At 42.8% G+C, this 17,271-nt stretch overlaps 1 protein-coding gene across 12 annotated transcripts in view; it reads right to left on the bottom strand.

Annotated features, from left to right (window-relative positions):
* fryl (furry homolog, like) overlaps positions 1-17,271 on the bottom strand; it is a 65,800-nt gene that overhangs the window by 33,695 nt on the left and 14,834 nt on the right. For 9 of the 12 annotated variants that reach the window (XM_076726453.1, XM_076726448.1, XM_076726455.1 and 6 more), the window contains 9 exons: positions 5,381-5,589; positions 4,813-4,866; positions 3,550-3,689; positions 3,311-3,407; positions 2,097-2,176; positions 1,647-1,727; positions 1,345-1,513; positions 359-451; positions 167-265 (listed from right to left, as the gene is read on the bottom strand). In XM_076726453.1, the coding sequence (XP_076582568.1) occupies positions 167-265; positions 359-451; positions 1,345-1,513; positions 1,647-1,727; positions 2,097-2,176; positions 3,311-3,407; positions 3,550-3,689; positions 4,813-4,866; positions 5,381-5,500 (933 nt within the window). In that variant the 5' untranslated portion in view covers positions 5,501-5,589. Of the gene's footprint in view, positions 1-166; positions 266-358; positions 452-1,344; positions 1,514-1,646; positions 1,728-2,096; positions 2,177-3,310; positions 3,408-3,549; positions 3,690-4,812; positions 4,867-5,380; positions 5,590-14,537; positions 15,303-17,271 lie in introns of those variants that run through there. The other 3 variants (XM_076726451.1, XM_076726452.1, XM_076726454.1) reach the window with 2 other exon arrangements.

The following is a 17,271-nucleotide window of genomic DNA, read 5'->3' as shown; positions in this document are numbered from 1 at the left end:
TAATGACAGACTGGGTGTGCTGGGGCCAACAGAAATGCTGACAAAATACAGGAAGAGAGAAACACAATAAGAGAAGGAAGTAGTAAAGATGTAGAGGGCACAGTGATTGGGGTGGGGAGGAAGAGAGAGAGAGAAAAAAAACAAACTAGGATGGTATAATTATTACCAAAGAGTGCTTCTTTCTGGAACTAAGGTCAAACGTTGTCTGGTACAGCATCTCCACAAAGTTCTTCAGGCAGGGCACATTGACTTCATTTTTCACGGCCTGAGGATGAACGAGTGATTACCGTGGATCTCAAATTGACATAAAGGGATTCAATCATGCGGGGTGAAACAGAGGAAATTGTTTTAAACTCACGGCTGCGACAGGGATAAGGATCTCGACAAAAAGGCCTGCCAGAGCATGCTTTATGTCCTTATCCTTGACTTCCAGGAAATACTGGGCACACTCCTGAGAAAGGACGCCAAAGACGCACATGTATGAAGAATACACACAGGATACATACGTAAACAAAGACAAACTGGCAGAGGATGGCACAGTTCAACATAAACACGCAGTATTAAGACAACGCCCCGTCCAGCAGCCTCTTTTTTCCAGTGTCTTCTTGGCGTCATTTGCCTTTGTTGTGAAGCACTTTGTCACCGCGCCGCGCTTTGTCAGTGCGCCTGTGTTTTTGAATCTGCCAAATACCTGGACAAGCTAATGCAGAAACTAAAAAAAATACATATAATAAAAACTGACTAATCTGTGATGGAGAGCATTGTGACACTGACTGATGCAGGACCAAAGACTGCTGCTCACATGACAAGAAAAGAGCCATACATCATCGTGGTATTGTTATTTTTCCTTCGCAGGCTGAGCCACTCCAGCCAAGGAACACTGCTTTAATTGTATTATTGACTTCAGTAAGAGACACACTTAATTGTAATGGATTTTGTTTCTTAAATATCAATACAGAATGTTAATACTCAATATTGGTCAGCCTCTAAAAGATCACCATATGGGAAATCATGATATATACAGAAAACGTGTGGTGGACATAAAGCACAGCATGTTTCATTAACACGAGCAAATCACAGAGAACAGAGTGTTTTTACCGCTGTGTATATAAAGATTAATGAAAAAGCCACTGCTCCATTCACAGCTCTTCAAGTCTGAAACACACATACACTCCTGTCTTGGCAAAGCTCACCTTTGATCGTTACTCATCTGGCTTTATGAGCCGTTGCTATAGAGGGCTGCTGAGCTCGAATAAAGGGGCGGCGGTAAAACAAAATGTCTGGTGCAATTTAGCAAAGGCGCGCATCAGCCACGCATCTCGTAAAGAAACGAATATAACTTACCTGCATGAACTGAAAAGAAGCCTCAAAATCCTCCACGGGATACATTTTGACCCGGAAGAACTTCATGCCCATGATGAGACTGATGATGCTCTGGACTACGTAAGGACTCTGCTCTTTTTGCCTGAGCTCCTTCAGCTCTGTGATGAACTTCTTCCTCACTGCCTGAAACCTGGGCGCACACACAAACACACAAACACAAGATATATACATATACAGCCAAAAAAACTCCTCCCAATAGAGCTGAGTGAGGTTCAGAGGTGAGATGTGACAGTGATGAGCTGAGCACAATTAAGCTTGCTTACTTTGACTGAGTCAGGACTCCAATGACCTCTGCGTACAGGTCTGCGATGATGTGCACGTTGCCAGTGTTGGGGCCACAGTACCTGTCATGTGAAGCATATGGCATCAAGTCTTAAACAAACAGAAATCTTTTTTTGTGAAGACATCGTGCTGTATGACTGACATCAAAACAACAATGCACTAAACGGCTGAAGAAGTCTGCAAGTGTGCTTACTTGAGCCCGACTGTGCTTTGTTTAAGCGTCTTTAACGACACAGAAGACGGTTTATAAAGTGACAAAATGATTCGTGGAGCCAGTCTATTCAAAGAGGTGGAAATAAACATGTGACTGACTCCCTACTAAGCAAAACCCCAAAGCCAGAAGGGCACAGCAGAGTGTATAATCATCAGCACTTTTTATTCACACATCATTGGTCTGTGTCACTGGTTTCTGTGCGTCGACTCTCACTTACCCCTCTTTGTGTTTAAAGTGCTTGAATGCCAGGTTTAGAACTTCGTGTACTAAAACATCTGGCACGGGATGAAGAGGAATCTGTGGCGGAAACATGGAATCATCGGTCTTATTAGAAGCATTGATGGTCTTCATTCTTTCTCTTTGCTACCATTCATTGCCCTCCCTACTGGAGCGACGCCAAGGACAACTTAGCTCTGGTCTCCAGGGATTGGCTTTTGGTTCAGAATGCTGCTTAGACTTGGACAGTCCACTTTAGAAACACACTCAGTTGAGAGTTGGTCTGTAGCCATTTGTGTTTATTTACTGTGTCCCCCTGTGGGGAAAGACCTCACCAGTTTGTTCATTTCTGCGGTTCGTTTATACCACAGATGATGAGTAAATAAAAAAGTACAAACCTATTAAACAGTACTCTCATCTTTCTTATGCCCACTGCCTACTGCTACCTGTGCTTGATGGCTACCTTGCTGAACTGCTGCAGCGTGCAAGCTTGTGGTGAGCATACAGTCAGCTGTTGCTGCTGCAGCGCTGCTAATGCCAGCCGTATCTTCCTGCACTGACACATTAACAAACAATGGAAAAATCCTTTTTCCATGTTTGTGACAATCTCTACAGATGTAGACACTGAAAGTGAAGTGAAAGGTGTGATGTTGCTGGTATGACCATCACAGATGACTGCCGCCTGTTTTTTGCTGAGAGCTGCACGTCAAAATGAAAAGCGGGGACAGGCTGAATCTGTAGATGAGGCGCCGCTGCATGCTGGCTGTGTGGCTGCTCGATCCTGTTAACATGGGCCAAGAGGTTCTGCTACGCACACGCTCTGCTCAGGCAGGCGTTAGTCTGCAAATCACTAGTTACAGCAGTCAGACAAAAGCGCAGTAACGCCAGCTCTCTTATCAGCGGTGAATGATGTACTGCCAGTAAAGGCTATCTGACCATTTGAATAACAGCAATAAAATGGTAGCAATAAAAAGGTGGACAAAGTCTCCAGCAAATGTATAGAAACCTACTCCTACCATTTGAAATGAAACCAGAAATCAAGTCTAGTGAGAAAACCTTGTATCTGTTAGCATCAATAATAGGTCATACGGACGCAGTGAATTTCCTCTTCTCTATGTAAATATTCAGTTACATGACCCAAGCAACCCAACCAGCAAACACTATTTACAGGTGTTATAAAGCAGAATACAAAAAGCAGAGTGTCAGACAGCTCACCTGTTTTAGAACTTCCACAGAAACTAAACAAAAAATGAAATCTATGGCTAAGTCCCTCCGTTCAAGAAGGTAATCTTTATCCCGGTGCTGTTCATCTCTGCAAACGGGGAGAGAGAAATAATAATAACTGTCAACAATGAGGTCAAAGTATATCTTAAACTGGACACAGAATTGAAATCACTTATAAATGATTTGTTGATGGGGAGAAGAAGACAGGCAAGTGAAGAGGAGCGTCTCACCCTTTGGACTTGGTACTGGAGCGAGGTCTGTACTCATAGGACTCGTCTTCGGTGCCACTCTGCCTCCGGTACCAGTCAAACAGTGTGCGCAGTAGGGAGGGCAAACAGTGTTCTGCTATTGAGCTCATAGAGCTTATTAACTGGAAAACAGTAACATTAGATTCACTTGTTATTACTTGTTAACTTATTCTCACATATTTTCCATTTTTAATACAAAAATCACATACTTTTACCCGTCAAATATGCTAATTAAATGCTTACATTGTGTACAGAATGCTATCCCACATGCAATAATTAAAAGTGGAAATTCAATAACTGATTAGCATGTATACGGTGAGTATAGACCAGATGTTTTCTCAACTAGTGGGTGACACACAGAAGCTATTGATTGAAATTGGGAGAGTGGTGTTGGATGACTATTGAGCAGCTCCACAGTACATGTGGCCCTGTGGTGTTCATGCACAGAAATAAGCTGTCCTCCAAACACCTCATCATCAATGATGATATCAGAGCTCGGCTTTCAAAACCAGCACTGCATCAACAGGCTTGGCATATCCTGTTATGGGCGATCTATAATGATGTGTATGTTGATGTATAGTAACAGCTGTATTCTGATGAGAAATCATTAAATTCAGTTACCAACAGGTAAACACAGAAAACGACAAATCAGCACTTTAGCAACTCAAGATTATAGCGAATAATTTCAGACAATACATAAAACATGAGATAAGGTGGCCAGTATGCGTAAACTGTTCAGGTATACCTGTTCGTGTGTGTGTGTGTGTGTGTGTGTACTCAAGGGCCAATGCAGCGTGATGACGGAGGTGGGTAATGGATGCCAGGCCGGAGAGTTATGCAACTGTTCCCTCTGCCCTTATGGCATCGGGCAGATACACTCCAGCACCCAATGCTGATTTAGTAGCTGAGGATGACACAGCGATTCTACACTCTCACTTTTGCGCTCTCTATACCCATTTCTCTCCCTCACTCACAATGGGGACAGCTGGATCTATAGCACCGTATCCTCGTTGGCTTTGTGTTGTGCTGAACAAAGCATTCTGCAGCAGGCAGGCCCATTGTATAGAGTTCTGCACCAGCTACAGACGAGGGACAGACGGGCCATTGAGTGGGTGGAGCAGGGGATTCAAGTACTGCGCACACATACGGAGGTACGAAAAGGACTGCTGGTGGTCCTGGGAAATGAGAATGTCACACTCACGCGCCCACACATGATACGCTTTTTACTTCCTGGTCATTACTGACCTGGTCAAATTGTGCATCTTCCCCTCTCTGGAGGGATCGGGACAAGGGTTTCTCCTGTTAGACGAGAGACAAAGAGAAAGACAAAGTGTGTCACAAACCCAGCAGAGATAATGACGGTATTTGCACAATAGCAGATTGCTGTCAGTTTACAGCAGGCCTGTTTATGAGTAAGAAGGTGAGAGAGAAAGAGAACACTGAAGTTTTACTGTGGGGCATAAGGTGAAAGAGCGGTTGAATGAGAGTGAGGTAAGACTTCAATCAGCCCCGCCAGGATCTCTTATATAAAAGAAACTGAGCTGAATATAACGGATGAATGGAGGCTGGTCAAAGGGCACTTAATCCAGTCTGTTAATAATAAACAATTTTACAATTCGTAGAACTCATGTACATAAAGATAATGTGCCTCTCCTGCTAGTTTCCCCACAGTTTTTCCTGAAGTGGCTACAGGTTGGCAGTTAGTTGCAAAAGACAGCAGTTATCTCAGCTGTGTGTGCCACATCACGTGTTGTGTATCGAATTTCATTTCCTGTGTTTCTCGACACCAGCTCTCACCCCCCTGTGGACTCACCAGCGGTTCAGCCATCACCATCTCGATCTTCTTCTCAGCCAGCACAGCAAACTCGGCAAATAGACTCTTGATGACAAACTCCCCGGGCTTCAGCTCGGGGTCGATGGTAATGCTCGACATGGCGGCGATGTTGTGTTTCTCCCACGAGAGGGGAGTCACCGAGGAGGGGGCACGGCGTCTACTCACGCTGCTGCTGACTGGTGCAGAAGCTGCAGAGAGGACAGAGGGTAGAGGTTAGGAAATAATACAGTGGGAGTCGAAAGCAGCAGGTCAAACTACGAGCCAACACACTTGTAAAGTATGCAGTGTCATGCTCTAGTTCTAATCCAAACAAGAGCACAGACATTTCCTAAAGAGGCAAATTGACTCAATTGATGAGAAAGAAAGGAGGGAGATGGTCCAGTGCTGACGAGAGCAAACATACAGCTCCCATTTGATGCCAAGCCTCTAATGCTACACTAATTTTCTCAACTCATATCGCCCAAAATGGGCTTAAATCAACTTCAAAACAAACATAAGGATAATCAAACTCCTATTAGAGCTCTGTCATTAATTATCAAAATCTTTCTTAAAAACCTTAATATTTGTGTTTGTGTCTAAATTTAGAATAAGAAAATATTACAAGCAGCTCTTTCAACAACGTTGGTCTGAAAGAACTGCACTGCTTTTCCTGCAAAGCTGAATTGGTAGAAAAGCAAGCAGACTTACACATAGAAGGAAAACAGTGCAAGTCTGGACATTTTGAAAAATATCTTCATTCAAATTCTTGCAAAGAGCAACATGAAAATATTGACACAACTCTCACGTCTGCACACTAAATATAAAGCTAGCAGCCGGTTAGCTCACTATAGCACAAAGACTGGAAACAGCCTGGCTGTGTCCAGAGATAACAAAAACCGCAAATCAGAACCTCGAAAGCTCAAAAACGAACACGTTCTCTCTCATTTGCTTAATCCACACAAGATGTGTAAAACACGACACTCTGTTGTACTGGTGGGTAATGTGCATGACTATTTCCTGGCTCTTTGGAGCAAGACAGGCTAGCTGTTTCTAATTTTGTGCTAAGCTAAGCTAACCAGCTGCTGGCAGCAGCTTCGCATTCATCATTCAAACATGAGACTCGTATCAATCTTCTCAGCTCTCATCAAGAGAGTGGATATTTCCCAAGATGTCAGAGTAGACCTTCAAGTGAGATTCATAACATTTATCATCGAGTCCACAAAAAACATTAATCATGCAGCACTGCCAAAACACTGGAAGAGCACTATACCATAATATGAAAGAGAGGAAAGGCATGAGAATCAAGGAGTAACTGAAAACCAGGCTGAAAACAATGCCTCACTGCCCTTTTCAGTTCAAAGTTTCAAGTGCATTGCACCTTTCCACCAGATAACTCTTAATAACAAGAAAAGCTGCAACTATTCAATTAATCACCAGCTATTTGGATAATCAATTGATCAGTCTAAGTATGTTTTAAGAAAAATGGCAGAACTAGTTGTGGACAAAACACCTGAAAACATTATCTTGGCCTTTGGGAAACACTGATCAACACTTTTCACCATTTCCTGACATTTTATAGGCCCAACTAATCAATTCATTGAGAAAATAATCATAATCAGCCCTAAAGCCACGCTTAAGTTTTTAAACTGTTTAAAACTGGATTAATCTAATTTATTCATCTCTGAAAATATTTGAGATATTCACAACATCACCATTCAAAGTAAAACGCCTACAGCTAACACTCAAAATACAATTAATCAATAATGGCTAAAAATAAGAGGCTGATTCTTTTTTTCCATCTAAAGTCTAAATGGATACTTCAGTACAAAAAAAAAAATCATAATCTGCATGACGGTGCTGAAATATGGTGACAAACGGCCATTTTGCCTGTGACCTCATTTACCAAAAAGATTATCCAGGAAGGCCTTTCTGCTTTGAGAGCACAATGCTAACAACTCAGCTGAGATGACCGAACTCTGTCACTGTCAGCACACGTTGTAAATGTCATTGTATACACTGTTGTTGCCTCACCATTCTTTGTATTGTACTGCTTATTGTTTATTTATATTTCTGCACTATTTAACATTATTTGCTGTTCAGTCTTTGTCCTGTGCAAGTGCACTGAGTGCATGTTTAGACAGTCAAATTCCTTGTACGTGCACACACACTTGGCCAGTAAAGTGGATTGTGATTCTAATTTTTGGTGAACCCAGCTGCCCTTTCTGAGAATGCAGAAGTTGACAAGACAGACAGGGTGTTAAATTTCTGCAGTTAGAGTTTCACCTAGTTGTGCCAGATGTGCAGCACTTCTTCCTTTTTGAAAAATGACTTTATTTGAAACTGTCGTTTCGAAGCATAAAACATCCATCAGTCAAGTTGCAGTTTATATCCATGTCTGTCCAAAGTCATATATGTAGTGACTCCTTTGAAGGAATTCAATAAAAGGTATTGAGGGTACTTTGGGGTCAAATGGAAATGATCACTGTATTGACATGTACGATTCCAGTGAATAATGTCCAGTGAGACATACACTGTCTTCACTAAGGGCTTTGTCACATGGTGCAACAACAATCACCTGAAGCTCAATATCAGCAAAACCAATGAGCTCGTAGTGGACTACTCTATACCCTAATGTCGGCCTGTTCTGTTCATGCGACATCTATTGCATGTCTGTCAGTCACGGGAGAGAGATCCCTCCTCTGTTGCTCTTGCTGAGGTTTCTTCCATTTTGCCCATTAATGGGGTTGTTTCTCATCCGAGCCGAGGGTCTAAGGACAGGGGATGCCATTTGCTGTACAGTTTGTGAGGCCCCTTGAGGCAAATTGTTGATTTGTGACAGAGATAGATAAATAAAACTGATTTGGCTTGACTTTGTTAAGCTTTGATGTCCCTGTTCTGTTCTATATCTATTAGCGTGTAAGTTCATTGAGAGAAACAAACAAACAAGAGTAAGATTCCTTGTATGTGCTCACATGCTTGTCCAAGCTGATTCTGATAGAACACAAAGTTGACGAAAACTGAATGTCGGCAGAGCTCCCTCTTCATTGAGACACATTCATCCAGGTCACTCAGAGAACCCAGTGAGCTTTGTGCACATTTGCATGAGGCGCAGATCACTTGGCCATCCTATTCAAATACCATAAGCAAATCTTAAGAGTCTAGGTTTGCCTGTTCAGGGAGATGGTTGAGAAGCAGGAGCCCACAGCTTCGGAAATAAGCACTGAACTATCACCGATGGGAATAACGTTCAGGTGTCTACACGTTTCCTCGGGTTGCCCTATAACCTTTAGTCACGATGAGAAATCATACAGACTGAATACTTTAAAAAAACATGACGCTCAAATTGACATTTACTGAACCACTGACAACAGTGAATCACTGTTCAACTAATAATTTACATTTCAGAGCAGCACAAGTTTACTTTTCTTAACCTTATAAAAATATATACAACTTTTAATGCAGGTGATAAAAAGTGTTATGAGAGTCTAAGATAAGTGAAGTTAATTAAACCTCATTTACACACACTCACACACACACACACACACACACACACACAAACACACACACTTTTTACTGTTTAATCATCAGGGCTTTTTAATAGGTAAGTGCACACACACAGACAATAAATTCCCTTAAAAAGCACTAAAGTACCTTCTCAATTTAGCAATAAAATTAAATGAAAAGCATGAAGATTGCATAACCATCAGGAAACGTGTGTCTAGGTGCATGCTCAGACAGCCAAGCTGCCGTCTTTTCACAAGGCTTCATAACATTCAATAGTGCTCTTGAGAGTTATGCTACAGCTGGGACACAACTTCCAGTCTGATCCACAATGGTTCTAGTCCAGCCAAATGGACAGCCAATATCAAAATGACCCTTTACCTCATTCCCTCCCAGGAAAAGCCTTGTTCTGTTTCTTCCTGGTTGTCACAGAAACACTCATGTATTCTTAGTCTGAGGAGCAGCAGTGCAGGAAAAAAAAAGCATTTTCCAGCAAAGGAAAAACTTTCATACCTCGCATAGGAAGCTTTTTTTGTATGACATGACAAATACGCACAAGCCGTCACATGCTATGGACACTGATCCAGATGCTAAGCCTCTATAGGCTGACTCCCTGGAAAAGACTGCTCTTACTCTTATAGAAGATTGAAGATAAGGTTTAACTTCACTGTTGTTTACTGTTGCAAGCAGACTGCTTGCAGTAACATTCAACGGGAACTGCAAGCTGTGTACTAATGAATACAAATGAAAAAAAAACAAAACAACATTTTTAACATTTTACTTAATAAAGCACATAATTATTAAAATAAAATAGAATCCAATGAACTGATGTAACATCTCCCATTAAAAACCAAAGACCATATCTAAACTATGCCTTTGGCCATCATCTCAAAGATCATCATCTCAAAGATCTCAAAGAGAAATGCCCCCCCCCTCCCCCAACTGGCCCCTAAAAATTATGTAAAACAACATGGGAATAAGTGTTCTTCAGCAATATTGTAATTTTAATTGCTTTATAAATTCATATGTTATTTTTTATCGAGCAAATGAAGGTGTGGGGGTTGGCAGAGGCAGTGTCGTAGCAAGTGTTAGCTGTGTTGTGGTCATGTTGTCCAGCAGCACAGAGAGCCTTTCAAGCATTTCCCTCTTTGTTTACTGTGCTTCACCAACACCCCCAATGATGTCACATAGCCAGCTCCGAATATCCAATCAGTGCGGGGTGCTCTACCCCCTCCATCCTTCTTTTCTCTCCCACCCTGGGCCATCTGGATTGCTGACTGGTTCACATGACTGAATACCCCAATACTGTACTTTTCCAGCTAAAGACAAAATGAGACAAAAAAAAAAAAAAAAAGCAAGGCATCCTTTGCATTGCCCCCCAGTTCTCTTTCTCCCTAAGACATGCCAGTCATTCGTGGCATGCCAAACTATGATTCCCTTCCGAAGCTGACCCCAGTGCACAGATCTCTGCAGATGACTGAAAAACTGTAAGGCTGCTTACAAACTTCTCACAGTTTTAAACCAGGAACTGCACCGACTGAAACTAATGACTCACTGATGACCCCAAGGTCATGTTCCCTTTCCCATTCAAATCTAAATGCAAAAGCTGATAATATGGAAAAAAAAAAAGATGCTTAAAGGCTTTGAGGAAAGCCCTCAAGCTTGGGTTGCATTTCAAGCACAATGAATTTTGAGGCTGAATCTACTGTCAGATGCTGTCAGTGCTGTATTCACAATTATGAAAAAGGAAAAAGGCCAGGTTAAAAAATAAAAACGGAAACATTTTAAAGGTTCTCAAAGCTGCAGTGTACTCTAAACCAAGAAACAACTAGACTTTCACTGGTTTCAGTTTTCCCAGTTGTTCAGAGTTGGTCTTCGCGTCATCTTAGAAAATACAGTTTATCTGTGGTCTGTCTCAGCCTGGAAAATTTGACATCAGCTGCCCAAGAGAACATTGCTATCTCAGAGATTCAGAACATCTTGACCTGAGAAGATGGGCAGTACTGTAACTGCAGTTCTGATAGAAAGAACTGACAATCTGCTACTAAACTGCTGCAGACTGCAAGTGTTTTGGTTTGGTTCTGAGAAGCCCGTGAGTTCCACGGCTGTGCTGAAGAAACGGAGCGCCCCGCAGGATTACACAACTATTAGAGCAGTGACTCCACCTTGTCACAGTTAAAATAAAGCCCTCCCAAACGCCTGCTCACTTCCCCTATCAGGACAACCAGCAACAACAGCACAAACACACACATACTGTTGGAATGCAGGGCCGTGAGCGCGTCCATTTTTTTTTTTTAACAGAGAGACAAAGGAATCATTGCCAATGTTTATGTGGCGTGGCAGTGCCAGTTCTGCTATTGTGTCTCAACATGCTCGACCTCTGACGAGTTACTACTAGTTTACTCTTCACCTAAACTACTTCAAAATAAAAAATAAGCTGAGAGACACAGGGACAAACTAAACTGTTAGCAGAAGACGACAGGCATCAGTACGACACAGGGACAGAGTGAGAAACCAACATGCATGCTCCATCTTGAATCAAAAACGGATTTAAAGCTTCACTGTGACCTCACCTCACCATATGTATTAACTGTTATTAATGTTACTGGGTGTTCACACTGAACAGTAACATCTCTTTAGGACTAAGTACAACAAAGTGGAACATTCAACAACATGTTGGGTCTCATAAGGGAAAGAGCAATGCAAAGGGAGAGTTCGTGGATGGGAGCTGTGGCAGCACAGCTTAGAGAAGGTTTCTGAAATTAGGTCCTCTTTGTTTGAGAGGCCCAATGAAAAACTGGCAACCAGCATAGCATAGGGGAGGGGGGGGGGGGGGGTAATTAGAAAGAGGAGCCAAAGAAAGAAAGATGTTTACTCAACAGGTGGATGGTTTGCTGCTAAGCTAACAAAAAAAAACCTATATTGCAAAAAATACAAATGATGCATGGTTAAAAATTGTGTTGAATGATAACAATCCCAGAACACTGAAATTAGGTGCGGGGAAGGTGAATTAACTCTAATGTAATATTGAACCTTATTCAATGTCACGTATCCAATGTTTTAGGGATCCAGGCTACAAAATCTTTAAGCAGGGAGAGAATAGAGACATTTGACAGCGTGTGTTGGAATGCAGACTGTTCCAATTAAGATGTTCTTATCTGCATAATCTGCATATCTTTGGACAGTGTGAGGAAACCAGAGCACCTGGAACAAAGTCGAGCAAAGACCAGCAGAACATGCCAACTCCACGCAGAAAAGCTGCAGACCAGAGCTCAGGTTGATGTGTGGTGACAGTCGGAGCCACTGAGCTCCTCCTCTGCTTTACTGTGCCCACAGTAAGTACACGACTCTTTGTCTGTGACGACTCCCATTCATCCAGGTCCCGGTACTTCGAAGTGCTTTAAAAGGCAACTGGACTTGCTTGAGCAAGTCAAGTCCAGCAAGTCAAGCAAATCCAGTTGCCTTTTAAAGCCCTTCGAAATGCGCTGCTTTTTTTTGCTAAACGGCTCACAGTACAACGCTTCACATTCGATACTGGTGGGAATTATAGTTCGTTATGCAACACTGTAACTGTCAGTGATGTCACAAAACCATGATTTGTCAGTGTCTCAAAATCTTCATTTCCTGCTCGCTGTGGAGTAAATTATTAAGTGTTTATAATGTAGAGAATTTCAGCGCCACCACATCCCTGAGACTGCTCTTAAACGTTTTTTATTCTAATCTATACATTTAAATGTTGACGCAGGCGCTTTTAAGCCACGAGACCTGAGTGCTGTATCCAACGCTGTTGACCACAGTCCACTGCTGGACATCAGTAAACTGGGTTTGACTCTCTGGTACAGTCCCAAACTGGCTGAAGTCTTACCAACCCAAGAGGTACCAAAGATCAGTCCAAACACTATGTGCTTCCATTAGGTCAAATCATGCAGAATAACACAAGTACTTGTTATGCTGATGGAACTGAAAAATTTCTCCAGTCAGTTCACTGTGTGGCCTGTGTAGCCCCTCTGCTCATATTCCCTGCAGCTTAATATATTTCATAGAAGTATAACAAGTTCTTCTGATACTACTAGCAGAGGCGCTCTCCTCTATTTTAGGCAGCCTGCCTCTGCTATAATAGACCTCAGGAATCCCTGATAATTAACAGAAGAGCTTACTTCCATAACTGGTCAACCAAAATCTCCATGATAACAAATCTACCGCCTCGTGATATATGCCCCTGTATTGCCCAGTTTGACCTCCATGCTATTAGATCAATTAATTTGGTAATACTGACAATGAAAATGACAGATTTCATTGTGTATGAGCACATCGTGCGCCTGATTAAAATCCAAACATGATGAAGTCACTTTATCTAGAACAAACTTGTACGACATGCTCCCAACTGCTATCAACGTGTGTGTGTGTGTGTGTGTGTGTGTGTGTGTGTGTGTGTGAGAGAGACAGAGAAACAGAGGGAAAGATGACATGAGGCTTTCATCAACATTTATAATTCAAAAGGATTCTTTAAGCTGTGGTCTTTCAAGTCTGATTTGTACTCTGACAACCTTTCCCTCGTTTGGTCCCAGAGTTGATGATATTGCTTTAATGTCTCTGGAAACGTTCCATAATCCAAGAAGGACAACTCAGGTGATCCCTCGAAAAAGGCGAACCAGACAAGAGGAATGTTCGGTCAGAGTTTGTGTGGCTGAGGTTCTGCAGTCGCAGCAAAGCTGTGGATGCGTTGCAGGCTGTGTGCCGTTCACTGTGCGCTCAAACAGCTGTGTGGAGAGCCGGGTTTGTCAAATTAGACACACTTCAAAACATGAAGCCCCGTCAAAGCTGCGATGTGTGATCCAAATGTAAACACAAGTGTTGCCCCACTACTGGTCACAGCAACTGAAACGCATGTCAAACACCAGCAATTACTGGAAACACGTCGAGAAGAAATGCTTAATTTCAAGCTGCGCAAGAAACGCTGTTTGTGTAATTATCAAGGCAGGTAAAGCTGGAGTGATGAATCAGCATGAAAATTCAAACTGCTGCTCTCTGTCTGCCTTTGTCCATCACTACATTTCAATGAGACTGAGGAGCCAGTGCCCTTTTATTCCTGATGTAATATGGGCTGTATGGGAAGCTAATAATAGGAGGGAAGCAGGAGACGGATCAATAGTAGGGAAACATTAGCTGCCCCAGAGGGAAGAGAGACGAGCGTTATAAGTAGGAGGGGGGAAAAGAGGGATGAAGATTGTGTTGAGTGCTGCTGAGAGAGACTAAAAAGAGAGATGTGGATGTTAAAATTTTCAAAAAGTTAACGAGGATGAATAACAGAAAGAATACTTTAAGTCCACCTGTGCTCTGTCTCAGCGGATGCTCATCAATGAATCTATCTATGGGGACAAACGGGAGCCAGTAGAACGATGATGAGCAGCGGGAAAGAGGGAAGACTGTGCATACACATAAAACAAACCTGGACTAAACATCATCAGTCATCCTGACAACTCCATTAATAACCAATTTCTTATACAGGAAGGAGATAGGAAATCTTTAAGCATGGACTGGGTTGCATGCAAACATGTACAAAGCCATACAGGGTCTGCTGGCTTCCGTGTGGCAGATAAGTCTGGTGGCCAAGTGTGGTATGTAAACATGAGTGCGAGCTTGGCGAGGTACTCACAGCTGCTACTCCAAGACTTGAGCAGAGATTTGATGCTGATCTCAAAGAAGACCGAATCCTGCAGGCTCAGCATGACGGCTCTCGAAAGTTAGGCTTCACCAGAAGGCACAAATTTTACAGGGATCCTGTCGCTTTCATTTGACGAAACCCAAACATTCCACTCTTCTCCAAGAAAATATACACCTCTCACTTGTGTAGCTCCGCTCCCGACTGGAGCTGAGTACTACCCTCCACAGGTGCTAGTCAAAGGCATCATCCTGAACGACAGTGTGAGCAGCTGCTGACGGAAGACACCCGAGAAGTGCAGCCAGTTTGTTTCCGCTGCCGCTGAGGTCACTGAAGAGTGAAACTGCGCTGGGAGAGGAGGAGAGAGGGCACAGCCTGGCTAGTTACAGAAGTATTCCACCCTGGCGCCTGCTGCCCACTTGCCAATCCACAGAGTCCCTCATCCCCATTTCAGCACAGAAAAATCCAGAAAGGCCAAGGACAAAACTGCGTGAGAACTTTTGCTCCTGACAGGAGAGAAACAGCAGCAGAACAGTACACGATAGAAGTCTCAACAATGCACTGCAATATTCCCTCTCCTCTTCCTGTGTGTGTGTGTGTGAGTGTGTGTGCCAGTCCTAGCCCACTAACACCGTCAGCCACCCTCCGCCTCCCCCCAAAGCTCGCTCTCTCTCCATTCGCTCACGAGCGGCCCCTCCTCTTCCGAGCTAGCTCTTGTTCTTTTACTGATGCCTGCTCTTTTCTCTCTGAGTGAGAGCGAGCTCGTTTCAACAGCAAACAGAGGGAGGCGGGAGCGCAGTGTGGGTGATGTCATCAAAATGCTGCGAGTGTTCCCTGGCCGTGGTTCAGCAATGCATACGCATGTCAGAGCTGCTACTGTGCTGCCTCTCCGCTGGCCTATCAAAACGACACTTCCTGTAAGCTCCACAGCAATACTGATGCGTCATCCCTGACTGCAGTAGGAGGGTAAGGAAAGAATGGAAGGATGGAGGAGAGGAGGAAAGAAAGGGAGGATAAACTGAACATGGGGGTGCGCACACCACAACCAGCAGTTCTACTCCTATTCTGCTCCAAAACAATAAAAATATTATGCTCCTAAATTATGTGTCCGACATAGCTCCATCTTTAAGACAAAGTCGACTGTACTTCAGCCGCACTCCAAGAATATGAGGTACATGACCTCATGCTGTATCGGACCAAATCATGAGACATGAGTACCTGACGATGTGTGACTGGTACTATCCATCAGTTTCTCATCTCAGCTCATAGCATGATAGTGATCACAGCTCATCTATTTGTTGAACTAGCCATTCACACCCAGTGGAGTCATAGGCATTACATCACTGCTCTGTCCAAAAGCTACCAGGCATAGTAACACACGGAATGATAAACAAACTCACTACACTCTGCACTAGCGAGAAAGCAGCCCACTGTGTTTGCATGACTGTGAGAGAGACACTGAGGCACACACCTGATTCATCTAATATTTTAATCTCGTGTTGATGACTTCTTGCTCTCGCGCAGACTTAAAAACAGATCCACATGACATCAAGCAATTTGCAGCCGAGCACAGGATTAAGTTTGTTAACAAAATATTCAGAAGGGAACGGGACTGTGACAGACAAATGCTCTTTGTCTGCTTTTAGTTTAGTCTTCATTTCTCTCTCGCCCTCAGTCTCTCCCTCTGTCACATGTCCTCCACTACACAAGTTATGCAAAATGAGGCAGAGCTCATTGCAAACAAACACAACACAAGTAGATGCTTTGTCAAGCCCTGGCTGGTGCTACCCTGATGCAAGCATCCACTGTGAAACTCTGCCTTGTAATAAACAAGCACAGATTCTCTAAAGCCCCATTGCACATTTGCAGCAATTACATAACGCTTTATTTCACTTAATGACGTGTTGGAAGTTTTGGATAAAGTTATATGCAGATGATATGAAAGGACATTAATGTCAACAGTGTCTTGCTTATCAACAAAAGCCTCATTCTTTTAAAGATTTCAGTTCAAATTTGGTCTTACGTAACTATGTTAAATGAGAGTTAAATGGGAAGGTCGATATTACTTTCATGTGTCTGAAAGCAAAATGTCAAAGTATTCGTTTAAATGGACAATGTGTTAAACCAGAGTTGACAAGACAGTTTATTCCTGTTTTGGACATTTTTGTTTCATTACCATTTTGCAATTTTTACAGTTTCACTTGTTTAATAAGTTTGAGTTTTTACTTTCTTCTCTTTGAATGAGGCTACTCAGACAGTTTTGCTACCTGACACAAGTGCAGTGGGGAATGACAAAGGGGCCAGATAGTGGACCTTCAGGTATGCGCCAAGGTTGATTATTTTCAGATGTAACTAACTAAAAATTCCCCTATTTCAGGCCTTCAGTCTGATGGAGTACTGTGCACTAGTTTAAGGCTTCAGTAAACCTAAAACAAGCCTTTAGCTCAAGCTACGAGGCAGTATTAGAAAGGCACGAAAATTTGGCAGAATCTAAATGTTTATACATTATGTTTAAAAGCAGACTTCGAGTTTATATCTTCATCCTTATCAGCGAAACGGTTAACATGCAAACTTGAAGAGCCGTCTGCAGGCTCTGTTTTCTGTAAACCAGCTTTGTTGTTTCAGGAATGCAGAGGAATAACCGACAACATCATCTCTCTGGGAACATTAGAGCTCAAAGCTACGGTCCAACAATGCTGACGCAAGTTGAGGACCTGAAATAAACAAC

This window comes from Chaetodon auriga, chromosome 3, assembly GCF_051107435.1.
Source record: "Chaetodon auriga isolate fChaAug3 chromosome 3, fChaAug3.hap1, whole genome shotgun sequence".
NCBI lineage: Eukaryota > Metazoa > Chordata > Actinopteri > Chaetodontiformes > Chaetodontidae > Chaetodon > Chaetodon auriga.
The sequence above is the reverse complement of the archived record's forward strand: the minus strand, read 5'-3'. Positions and strand labels throughout refer to the sequence as shown.